This window comes from Glossina fuscipes, unplaced genomic scaffold (assembly GCF_014805625.2).
Source record: "Glossina fuscipes isolate IAEA_lab_2018 unplaced genomic scaffold, Yale_Gfus_2 42, whole genome shotgun sequence".
NCBI lineage: Eukaryota > Metazoa > Arthropoda > Insecta > Diptera > Glossinidae > Glossina > Glossina fuscipes.
This window is the reverse complement of record NW_023998426.1, coordinates 854,097-865,531: the sequence shown is the minus strand read 5'-3', so window position 1 is coordinate 865,531 and position 11,435 is coordinate 854,097. Positions and strand designations below refer to the sequence as shown.

The 11,435-nt window shown below is 33.1% G+C and overlaps 1 protein-coding gene across 2 annotated transcripts in view; it reads left to right on the top strand.

Annotated features, from left to right (window-relative positions):
* The window catches only part of LOC119636863 (probable serine/threonine-protein kinase cdc7), a 44,036-nt gene that overhangs the window by 28,292 nt on the left and 4,309 nt on the right, over positions 1-11,435 (top strand). For both annotated transcript variants that reach the window (XM_038032522.1, XM_038032523.1), the window contains exon 2: positions 743-1,263. In XM_038032522.1, coding sequence (XP_037888450.1) covers positions 743-1,263 — 521 coding nt within the window. The remainder of the gene's footprint in view (positions 1-742; positions 1,264-11,435) is intronic.

The following is an 11,435-nucleotide window of genomic DNA, read 5'->3' as shown; positions in this document are numbered from 1 at the left end:
CTTTCTACCAAAGACTAATCGAGTAACACGCAGTTAAATCAAGTCTTACACCGACTTACAATTAGAGAAATCCTGATTTACTATTTTTAATTCTCGCATTTAAATATACTTGTGTGGAAATCTCCATGAAAAGATGGGAAGGGCTCCCTAAAATCGTTCTCCAGGTGCAGTTAAAAAGACGCAAAAGTGAATTTTACGGAAGTGTCTGCAATTGTTTGCATATGTCGTTCACACTTTCATAAAAATCTGCTTTAATCGCTTATTGTTAAAGAGCATGCGATAAAGTTTATTAAAAAAATAAATAAAAAGCTTACAGCTGGCTACGGCGGACTATTAAATACCCTACACCACTTCGCTTAATAGCAGTTTCCCATATGACGACTTTTTAAAATAAGGCGTGGGAAGTGGTCGTTTGCAACTGCATTCAGCTTTGAGCCAGGCCAGGTCGTTGCATCAAATTTCAACGAGATATTTCAACAATTACGACCTGTAGTGTATGGGTTGAATACAAGCATACATGAACAGGCATCAAACGGGCAGATGGACGGACGGACAGACAAGCTCAAGTCGATTTTGAATCCATCGGTACAATAAAAGTTAAGTTTTCTGGGTGATAAATGTATTCACATAAGCTTGGATTAAAGGTGATCTGGGTTATAACAACTATTTCTTATAAAAGATTATTCTTTCTAATTAATATTATTGTTGTTCTTCTTCTTCTTTCATTTTTTTCTCCTTTCAGATGTCAATTTTCATTCGAATCCCACCTTTGAACCGATTTGCACCGCTCAGGAGGAGCATTTCATCGAGAGTGACGGCAAAGAATCTAGTCTTATAGTTGAATTTAATCGAGCTATTAATAGCAATCAATTAATGTTATGTACACGCATTTTAAGTGCTCCAGCGAATTATGGATTTATAATACGTTTGATTTTACCAAAAATACGACATAATCATCATAATCATAAACAATATCAAGAACAACAACAACAACAACAAAAACAACATAAACAATTAATTAATAATAATAATAATAATAATAATAATAATAATAATATTGGTAACGTAAATAAAGGGAATAATAATGGCCTTCACAATGATCTTGAAGGTAATACTGAGAGAAAATACGGAAAAGGTGATGGCGTAAGTGAAATGGCTGTTCTGATAGAGAATGTTTTCAATTCAAGTGCTTTATCGGAAAAAGCAAATCAAGCAACAACATTGTCGACAGAATTAGTGGGTCGTACTTGCCCCCTAAGTGTTGTAAGTAATTATCTTTTTTCTTTTTTATGTTCATTTCATAATAATTAGTGCGTGAGCGATTGCATACGCAATTAATGCTCCGCTCCGCACGCTTTTATGAGCAAACTTTTAAAATTAATAGAAAATTACTTAAACACGCACACAAACACATGCCCATTTTATTATGGTATAAAAAAAAAAAAAAATTTTTTTTATGATGTTTACTTGATTTTATTTCTAAAAATATTTGCATTTAAATATTAATATTATTAACGTGTTTTTAACTTAAGCAATAATTGTCAACAAGTAGTTTTTGTTTGCGTTTTTTTTTTTTTTTTTTTTTTTACATTTTTTATCAATAAATAAATAACTGAAGTTTATAGTTTTTTCTATAAATAAAACTTAAAAAGTCGCCAGACCACTGCGATTGTTCTGGTTTGATAATAAAATCACGAGTTAAGTGTTAAAAAAAAAAAAGAGAAGGAAAATAAGTAAAAAAACTGCTTTTAAATTATCGCACAGACACTTGTTGGCAAACAATATTGGCTGGTGCTGGTGCGAGTATAGCTGTGTGCAATTTTTTTTTTTTTTGAAATTTACTTTAAGGATGAATGCAATCTTTTTCAGATAATAATTCAGGTGAAGTCACCGACATAAACAATTTTTTTTTTTTAGTATAAACTACGAGAAAATATGAAAGCTAATTAGCCAAAGTGACAAGAGAAATTGTAACTCTTCGACTCCTTACATTAAAGTAGATTGCTTTTTATAGGCTTTGTCTTATTGCGCTAAGCGAATACCACATGAAAAATTTGCGAAATTCTATAGGTGGAAAAACAAAGAACGAAGGCAAGAAACTTCCTTGCTAACGTTATCGAGGTTGTGCAGTTAAAGAGCCTTGGATCTTGGAAAGGTGAAAATATCAACATTTCCAAAAGTTTCGAATTCTAGTCCGAGTACATATATTAGTTGAAATTTCTCCGCTTGTTGTGGAATCGTTCCGTGATCAATCGAAATTCGTTTCACGATCCACTACGTTGCTATCTCTGCTTTGCAAACTTGTTTGGATCGGTTGCGCGCGTTTTTGGCCATCATTCTTAAGAGGAAACAACAGTACGTGTTTTCTCGTCACAGCTTGTGCTATTTCAATCCGGTTTGGTCTTTCAGAACACAATAGTCAAAATAAAATTTTCAAATATTAAAAATATATATATATATATATATTATATATTAATATTATAATGTATATAATATATATGTATATATATATATATATATATAGATATGTCTAATTCTATAGCGAGGTCGTTTAGCCACAAAAAATCCGCTTGAGTAGCCGAGCAGACAAAGTAGCAACTCATTAGTCATGGGTTCATATCTCAAGTACGGTAGAGTTTTCACTAAAGCAGATAGCCTTAGATGCTAGTTCTTTAAGAACTTTCTTTAGTCTTAGAACGTATTTCTCAGGCTAAAGTAGTAATAATAAGTCACACGAACCGCAAACAAAAAATATTTTGTGACTTAGGATGTTGGTCAGAATGGGGCGGTAATAAGAACTTCGTGGCCGGCCAGGGCGAACGCATTGATTCAATCTTCTTTCATTTCAACTGCAACTTCAACTTTTGAGAGAATCCAACTTACGTTCAACTATTAAAACTATTTTATAATATATGTGTGCGACGGTACCTGACTACTAGTGAAGGTCAAAAAAAAAAAATAAAATAAAGACATGTCTGCAGCCTAACGAGACTACGAATAATTGGCGATTGTGTGGCCACAAATCATCTAATCCGAGCGATGAGAAATTCATATCGAAGCAAATCATAACCATCCGAAAGTTTATACCATTGTCTGCTTTAACTGATCAATTGTCTTTCTACTTTCATTGGTAGGAACTGCGACGAATATAGCCGTTTGCTAGAATTAGTTCTCTACGAGCTTATCTGAAATCCTTTTGATCATTTAACTTACAAAAAACAGAAAAAAGTCTCGCTACATAGACAAAAATATGTTTTCATAAGCATCTTATACGTGAATGTAGATGTGTAGTGTAAATATGCTGCATAAAAGCCGAAATTGTCCGCAATACGAATGCAATTTATGAGCGAAGTAACCCCTGTCGTGCGAATATTACTAACTATGTATGTATAGATCAAATAAATAAAAAATATGCGTTTCGAAAACATTTTTGTTTCTTCTTAGAGACCTATACAATGGATTGTTTTAGTCCGACCCTTATCCAAGTATAAATCTCTCTTTACAGAGTTTGAAAGGCTTACATTTTTATTCTAAGCGTTCCTCATACGTAAGAGGCATAATAGAAATTCCGAGTGACCCCTTTTGAATTCGAACCTTTCTTTTTTCCATTTGCAACCATTTTGGATTACCTTTCAAAAAGGCTACAACGTTCAAATTTTAGTGAATTCTTGACACTGTGATAAGGGAGATAGTATATGGTCTTGCTTGGTTGAAGCGTTGAAACTTCATTTTTATGGACCTGACTTTGAACCTGACAATTCTCGCCATTTATTCGTGCGACTCTTTTGTTCGTTTGGTGAAAATAAAAGCGTACATAAGTGTAAGCGATAGTAATAAAGACGAATCAGTTGAGTAGTTGCGAGAAACTCACACGAGGTAGAAAACATAGCAACACTGTATTGAATTAGTACGAAAAGGAGAAATTAATTATATTGCAACAGATAGATATTAATCGTAAATTGTCTACCATTTTTTAAGCTCTTTGTCTCTTCTTTTATTGTTTATTGTTTTTTTTTTTTGTTTTTTTTTCTTAAATTTATTGTTTAATTAATTAAAAATCTGAATCATATATGGATAGCGTGGGAAAGGAGGAGCCATTAACATTCTATAGACTATACGATTTATTTTATTGACTTGCACACAAACACACCTACAATATGTAAATAAATTTTTTTGATTTGTAGGAACTAATAGCATACATTTATAGAATTCATTTACATTTTTTTTCTATCTTCAAATATGTAAACATTTAGTTTTTGCATAGATATATATCTTCCTGATTGAGATGAGAGAATATGAAACTATTTTTGTTTATTATTTTAATATTGTTTATAACGATCGCATAATTTATCACACAAGCAATCAGCCGCGTTTGCATTCTTACACTATTTACTCGAGAAATACTCTTCGGTTAGTTGAAAAGTTCGCGGAGCTTTTGGAGCTGAAGGAGATTTTGATATTGTTCTCACCAGTAAAGTTTTAAAGTGATCTTTTAATGCCTACGTACAAAAACAGTAGAGTTACGCTTCAGTAATGTGTTTATGCCCATCATTGCAGAGAGCGGAGGGAGGGAAGAAGGGGGCGCGCGAACGTTATTTTTTTTTGAAACGTTTGCAACACCCAGAAAAAAACTTATAATGTATATATGTTCAAATTCGGAATCACTTGAATCCATGTAAACATGTCCACCTATTCTTCTGTCCGTCAGCATAGTGTCTATGGTAAATGTTCTACTAGTCGCAAAAATGAAAATATTCGCTTCACATTTGCCAAAAATATTGAAAGTTCTTCTTCTCATGCTCAGTAGCAAAATCCATCTATCCATCTGTCCACCTGTGGTAAGTATTTTGCTGGTGGTCAAAGTTCAGCTATTGGCTCTAAAATTATCAAAAGCACTGGACACGTTTTTGAGGTACATTGGATTAAACATGGTCCAAATTAATCAAAGGACATATAAACTGAGGACATCTCAGACTTTTAAGATATTCGCCTATTTGGCTTACTTTTAGTTTAAAGCACATATAGCTATAAAAACTTTTTTGTATATCATGTAAGTGATTCTACAGCATCAGTCCCACTCAAACCCCTGGTAATGTTATAAAAAAATCCAAAACTTATTTTCTCCTTTTATATATTTTTATTTTTTAATTTTCTTCAAAGATAAATTTATCAGGTATAAAGGAAGAAAAAGAAACCAAAATAGATTTCTTAATTATTTAAAACAGAAAATGTTGAAAATGCTTTCTAGAAAAGGGTTTAAGTTTCAGAAAAATGAGAATTCACAGTTATAGTGCAAATGTATTCAATATGATGATTTTTTATTTATTTACTTGCCTGCACATCAAATATTCAGTATACAAATGTATTAACATTCGATTTCGATTGATTTTAAAAAATATTTCGCATGCTAAATATTATGATTCAACTGTTATAAAGCATCTAAGGAAAATGAAAGAAAAAAGATGAACAAAAATAAACAGAACAAAATTTATGTATAAATAAACAAGAAAAAAGAATTTAAAAGGCCTATAGTGGATCGCGAGCCAAGATTAAACACCCTACACCGCTCGACAGTTATGCATACGCCGACTCTTCAAAATGAAGCATTATATGGGATACGGTCGAAAATGTGATACGATATGAACTAATTTCAACAGTATTCGCTACATCAGTGTAGCAAGCTTCATTATAAAAATTGCGGCCCAAAAATTGAACACAAGAAAGCAAAACAAACAAAAGGACGGACGGACGGACGGCCATGCTCAGGAGGTGATTTTGAACCGATGGCCATAATGGAAAGTAGGCATATCTTAAGTCCATGTGGGTGTTCCGCAAGCCTTGTACCAATGACTAGAGTGGGATATAAAATGCGTACACATATCTAGCAGAGAGGCAAGCCGGCAACTGGCCTCGATTCGATTTAGGAGTGCAATTATAAATGTGCAAAAGCTTGGGCAATCTGTAATAGTGAACATATTCAGTTCACTATGCGGCTCCTATGGTGTAGGGAAAGTTCTCGTGTTAAACAGAGCGGACTTGACCGAATTTAAAGAATTCGATATTGAGATAAAATGATTATAAATATCATTGAAAAGCTGGTAATTATATCTGCGTTGGCTGAGTTTTAGGAAGATAGAGTTCCTACGATATGGATGCTGCGAGCTCTGAATTCTGATCAAGAACCGCTTTAAAGAAATCTCTTTAACAAATATTTAGGATTTTTATTGAGTGGAAAGTACAAAATAAACTTTTATTCGCTGAAGAAAAATAAAATTTCCTAGCAAATTGATCTTACAGTTGAACCTGTTTTTGCGCGTTTTTTTTTGTGCGCTTTTTATTTGTGCGGATGGTCTTATGTGGTTTATTTTGTTTGCGCAATTTTTTTTTTTTGATGTGGTGTGTGTGAATATGAATTTTGATAAAGGGAGCGATGAAGAATGGCATGAAAATTTCTTTTTTTTGCGGTCCCTCTCCACCGCATAAAAAAAAATTTTTTTAATATGCCTCGAAAATTCATTTACTATAGCCATTTGTAAATGTTGTTTCTTGCGGTTCCAATCTGCACAACAACAGGCTGACCTATGTTAAAATGAGAAGTAGTGGCAACAAACGGATGGAATCATTGTGTTCATAGCAGCCCAAGTGCTACGGGTACGGCAAAGAATTTTCGTAATATTGAAGTAATCTTTAAGGAAGAAGGGAGATTGTTACTTAAATCGTTTGATTTAAATTGATCCAAACAGTAATGAGTAAGGGAAGAATAAATCATTTTTTTTCAAGCTGAAGCCAATACTTAAAGAGGTTTTTTTAAGAGTATTTTAGAGTTAAAGGAGTCACACAAAGTATTGTTGGAGCATTCGCTCTCCTTGAATTTTCATCTTGTTATCTTCTCGTTGGGAAAACGTGGCGTATCTCGAAATTATTTCAGTTAGCGAAAGCTTTTTCTTAAATCAAGAAATTTTATGACCTGATAAAAAGGATTCGAAAGGGCTTTTGGCGTAGCTCACTTAAACACGCGGAATAAATAGTCGCGTAATTACATTCACTCGCCTTAGTACGGTTACTTTTACAAATAAAGAATTTCGTTACTATTTTGTTTTCATGAACTTTCTAAATCGTATCAAATATTTAGAATTTTTTAAATGGAATCGTGAGATAACGAACAAAACAAAAATTATATCCGACTTTGATATAACAAAAAAAAAAGAAAAAAAAGAGAAATAAATACCTACACCGTTAGTTAAAGCAAGCAGGCATAAAGTTGGCTTGGTCCAAGTGTATGACATACATTTAACCACTTACATCTGTTTCAGGTCAATTGTCATACGTACACTGATTTATACATAAATTTATTATATTTTTCATATGCTAAAGATCGAAAGAGAAAAAGAATTGGATTTTTATGCCTCAGTTCAGAGTGAAGTCAGAACTATTTCTTTCAACTTTGAATCAGCATAAGATCCCAAGCCGATTAACTTACATGAGTTCGTTTATGTTGTTTTGAATTTTCGAACAGCAAGCCTTGAGATGTACAAACTTTTTTATACCAACTAGCTCGTGTTTCCATCCATCCGTCCCTCCGTCCATTTTTGTTTTTTTTTTTTTTATGAGATTTGGTGCACCGACGAGTTTTGTCCGAAAGAAGAACGCTATTGAAAACGTGTCGAGTCGAACCATTTCTCGCATTATGCCTCATTTTGAAAAGTCTTTATACGAAGAACTATACGGTGGTACAAAGTATTTAATGATGGGCTGTACTCGCTCGCTATAGTACTTTTACTTGCTTTGTTAAGCAGTGCGGTGGACACAGATAAAGGCAAAGGTAAAAAACGAATATTCAAAAATCTGCTGAATAATGATTGCAATATTTTATGGGGTCGGTGAAGTATGTGCTTGTTAATCACGAAGTGACAAAGTGAATATATCTCCTGTAGTGACTATGTGTATATCTAAATTAATTGTATTTAATTTTTTTGTTTTCTAAGATAAGATAATCACACAGTAAGAGTAAAAGTTGTTTATTAAAGTTATAAAATGATATTTAAAAAAAACAAAAAAAAAAACAACGACGTTCAAGTTCAATGTCAGTCATTATTTCACGCATTTCGCTTACTACCGTTAATATATGGATTATTTAATTAATTATCAACAACAAAAACATAATAAACAATAAAAAAAAAGAAAAGAAAATAACAACAATAAACGCATTTAAAACAGTTTGCATTGCGTTTAAAATATTTTTTATGTATTGATTTTTATATATTTTTTTCTTATTTTAACCATAATCCTCATAAACTCCGATGCGATTGTCGTTTAAAACCGCAAAACAATATTAATTCAACAGACTGTGTTAATGTTTTTTTTTTTTTTTGGCATTTTTAACTAGTTAGTATTTTTCAAATGATGGCTAAGTTGTGTTTGACTTTTTTTTTTTTTACTTATGTCCGGCTTTCTTTTTAAATCGACTTGAAATTTTATTAGCGAATGCGGGAAAAATAATGTTCGTCAAAATGTTCATTAATTTAACGTTTGCCGCCAACGAAACCATATACAAAATCATTAAGACGAACGATTAATCTTTTTAATTCTACAGTGTTTTATAAATTAAAACCATTTTTGCAGCTTAAGCAACGTTACTCTAAACGTCGCTTTCTTTAACCTTAATCTGTGCACGATGGGTGTCACTTTGAGTTACTTTTAACTTAAATATTTTTTTTACAAAACAATAACATTCAAAAAAAGCGGAGGGTATAGAGTTGTGCGCATTGTCTATGCAGACAAAATTAGGATTCGCTGAAATGGGCATGGAATTAGAGGCGCTCGCATTTAAGTTTAAAAACACCGTGAGCTTTTCAAGGAGCTTAAAACTCTTGAGGAATCAATTGTAAAGATGCAGAAGCATCCTAGTTCTTATCGTGATGTGGCTTATGGGTGGTCCTCTCCGTTATTAAAACTTGCGCCTCCTTTATCAGGGGCGATTGCAATCAACCGGTGGACCTATGGACCTGACACCGACAATCGCTCAAGTCCGATCCAACCAATTACGTTGGTTGCGCCCTTCACGGTGCAGTATACGTACAGGCGTAGCTCCTGAACTTCCTTCTGCTCCAAGCAAGGCATCTTCTAAGGGAAAAAAAGCCTCCCCTTCCAGAGAATCCTTTTCCAATGTGCTAATGTTATAGGTTATTCCATCTCGGAAAAGTCTAGTCCTTCCTTGTCTGCTCCTGTACCGTCATGGGGACCTATTAAGTGCTATTTAGCTGTAGCTATAAAATGCGTGAAATTAATCGAAACAGGATAAGAATTTTCAAAATGTCAGGAGCGCTGCCTAATCCCATTTAATCGTTTAAAGTATTGATATAAAACTGGCGGCATATTTTTGTTGACAATTTTTTACTCAGGTATCCGGTAGTTTACTCGCCAACTTTCAGTGCAGCAACATTGCTCCCACCTCGGTTTATCTGCTTCGCTCTTCTTTCACTTCATTTCATTTCACACAATTTCATTTTTTTTCACTTATTTAAAAGGGTGTAAGATCTTCTAATGGCATCGAATGTTTGCCGTTAATATATAAGAATCTTCCACTTTACTGGCATATTGATTTTACATCTTATTCTTCCGTGGAAATTGTCTTTCAAACCTTTTTGAATTTTCTGTCCAAGTGACTGCAACCCGCCTATCTTAAAAGGTGTAGCTTACGACAAACTTCAGAATTAAGCGGGATATTTTTGCTCAGCAAAACAGTTTATCGATTGGCTCCGAACGCAGAAGTACCTCTGCCCGCAAAATATGTTGTTAAACCAACTTTTCTCTCATTTCATTTTTAATTCTCTCAATCTCTTTGGAAGATGGATAAGGTCTTCTGTTCATATATTACTATCTTCCAACTTAACGACAAATTTTTACTCAACTCTCTATAGATTATTTACTAGCTCGGAACACAACAGCCTTACTGTCTATGTTTCCTTACTATGTTAACTTTTTTTTGCGATTCATTTCAAATTCTTGATAGATCTGCCCGCCCCCATAAGCTTTGTAAGGTTCAATGTTTTTCAGTGATAGGTAAGATGTTTCGCCCGTACATCTATCGGTCTTCCATAACTTATTGGCATACTTTTGCTCACAGTTCATTATCCATGCGTCTGTGCAGATTACACTATACTTCAACGCAGACGTACGGCTTCGTCTACGCTTTCTTGTACCTTCTTCAAGCTATGTTTATTAGATTTTGTTTTTCTTCTTGTTAGGGAACTGTATCCATGTTGAGTTAGTTTGCATTTGAGTAACAAATTAAATTCTATTATGGCTCTAACACGCCTACTGAATAATGCAACAATGCGTACATAAACCGCTTAAGTATACATAGCCCAACTTTCTGCGTCTATTATTTCATGATTGCGTGATGATTTCTATTCATAGACAAAACTTTGATGATAATTGAGGAAAAGAAATCTAAGCTAACTTCTCTACTTCATACGTTCATGCAGTGTGTGCAGAAGTTTTCTTGGAAACTTCAGGAGCTTATTCGTCTAGTGGCAACAGTTGATATAACTGTTCAATCGTTAGCATTTTTTTTTTTCTTTTTTTTTCACTTTTATTGTTTTATTTTATGACCATGACGATGAAGAATACAATATAATAACCTCGACTTTTTTCTCTATGCTTTTTATTTTTTTTTTCATTTTAACGACACATTTACTTTTAATTTTCTACTATTGTGTACGTGTGCAAAAAGTTTAATAAAGAAATTTTTATTTAAATTAGAATTTTTCCACCTAACTTTCATTTGCATACAATGCTTTTCTCAATACGGTTTCACGTAACGCGATATCGAATATAAGCGCAAATCCATAATTCATTTTCTTTTTAATTCTGTTGCTTGCAACAACTGGTATATGCTCGTCTTTCATAACAATAGAATCTTCAAATATTAGAAATTTCCATAGAGAACAATGTTACCGGAAGACAAATGACATTTTATAGCTTCGGTTGCCCCTTTTTTTTTTTTGGAGGTCTCTCTTTTTATGAGATCAATGGCTTTTTTTGCCATAAAGCATCTATTTATGATTTTTCTATCTTTTTTTTTTTTATGGCTAAACTTAATTCATAAAGAATTTAAGATAAAAGAACTTTTAAGAGTTTAAAAAAAAAAAAAACAAACAATTTAATATTTTTATTAGCTTTTCTATTGCGTATATATAGTCAGAGTTCGCAATAGTAAACACAAAAGTGCTTAATATATTTGCCCTACAATGCTACGTTCTATTTAAATATTGAAGAGCTCAAGGATTAAGCAAGACTACCACTATAAGAAGCTGTTGACCTTCCAGGCCGTGGTTTAATTGAAAAATCAACCATCAATTGGTCTACAAGGAAGTACGTGAAAGTATCCCCAAAAGATTAGGCAAGACCACCACTATAAGAAGCTGCTGCTC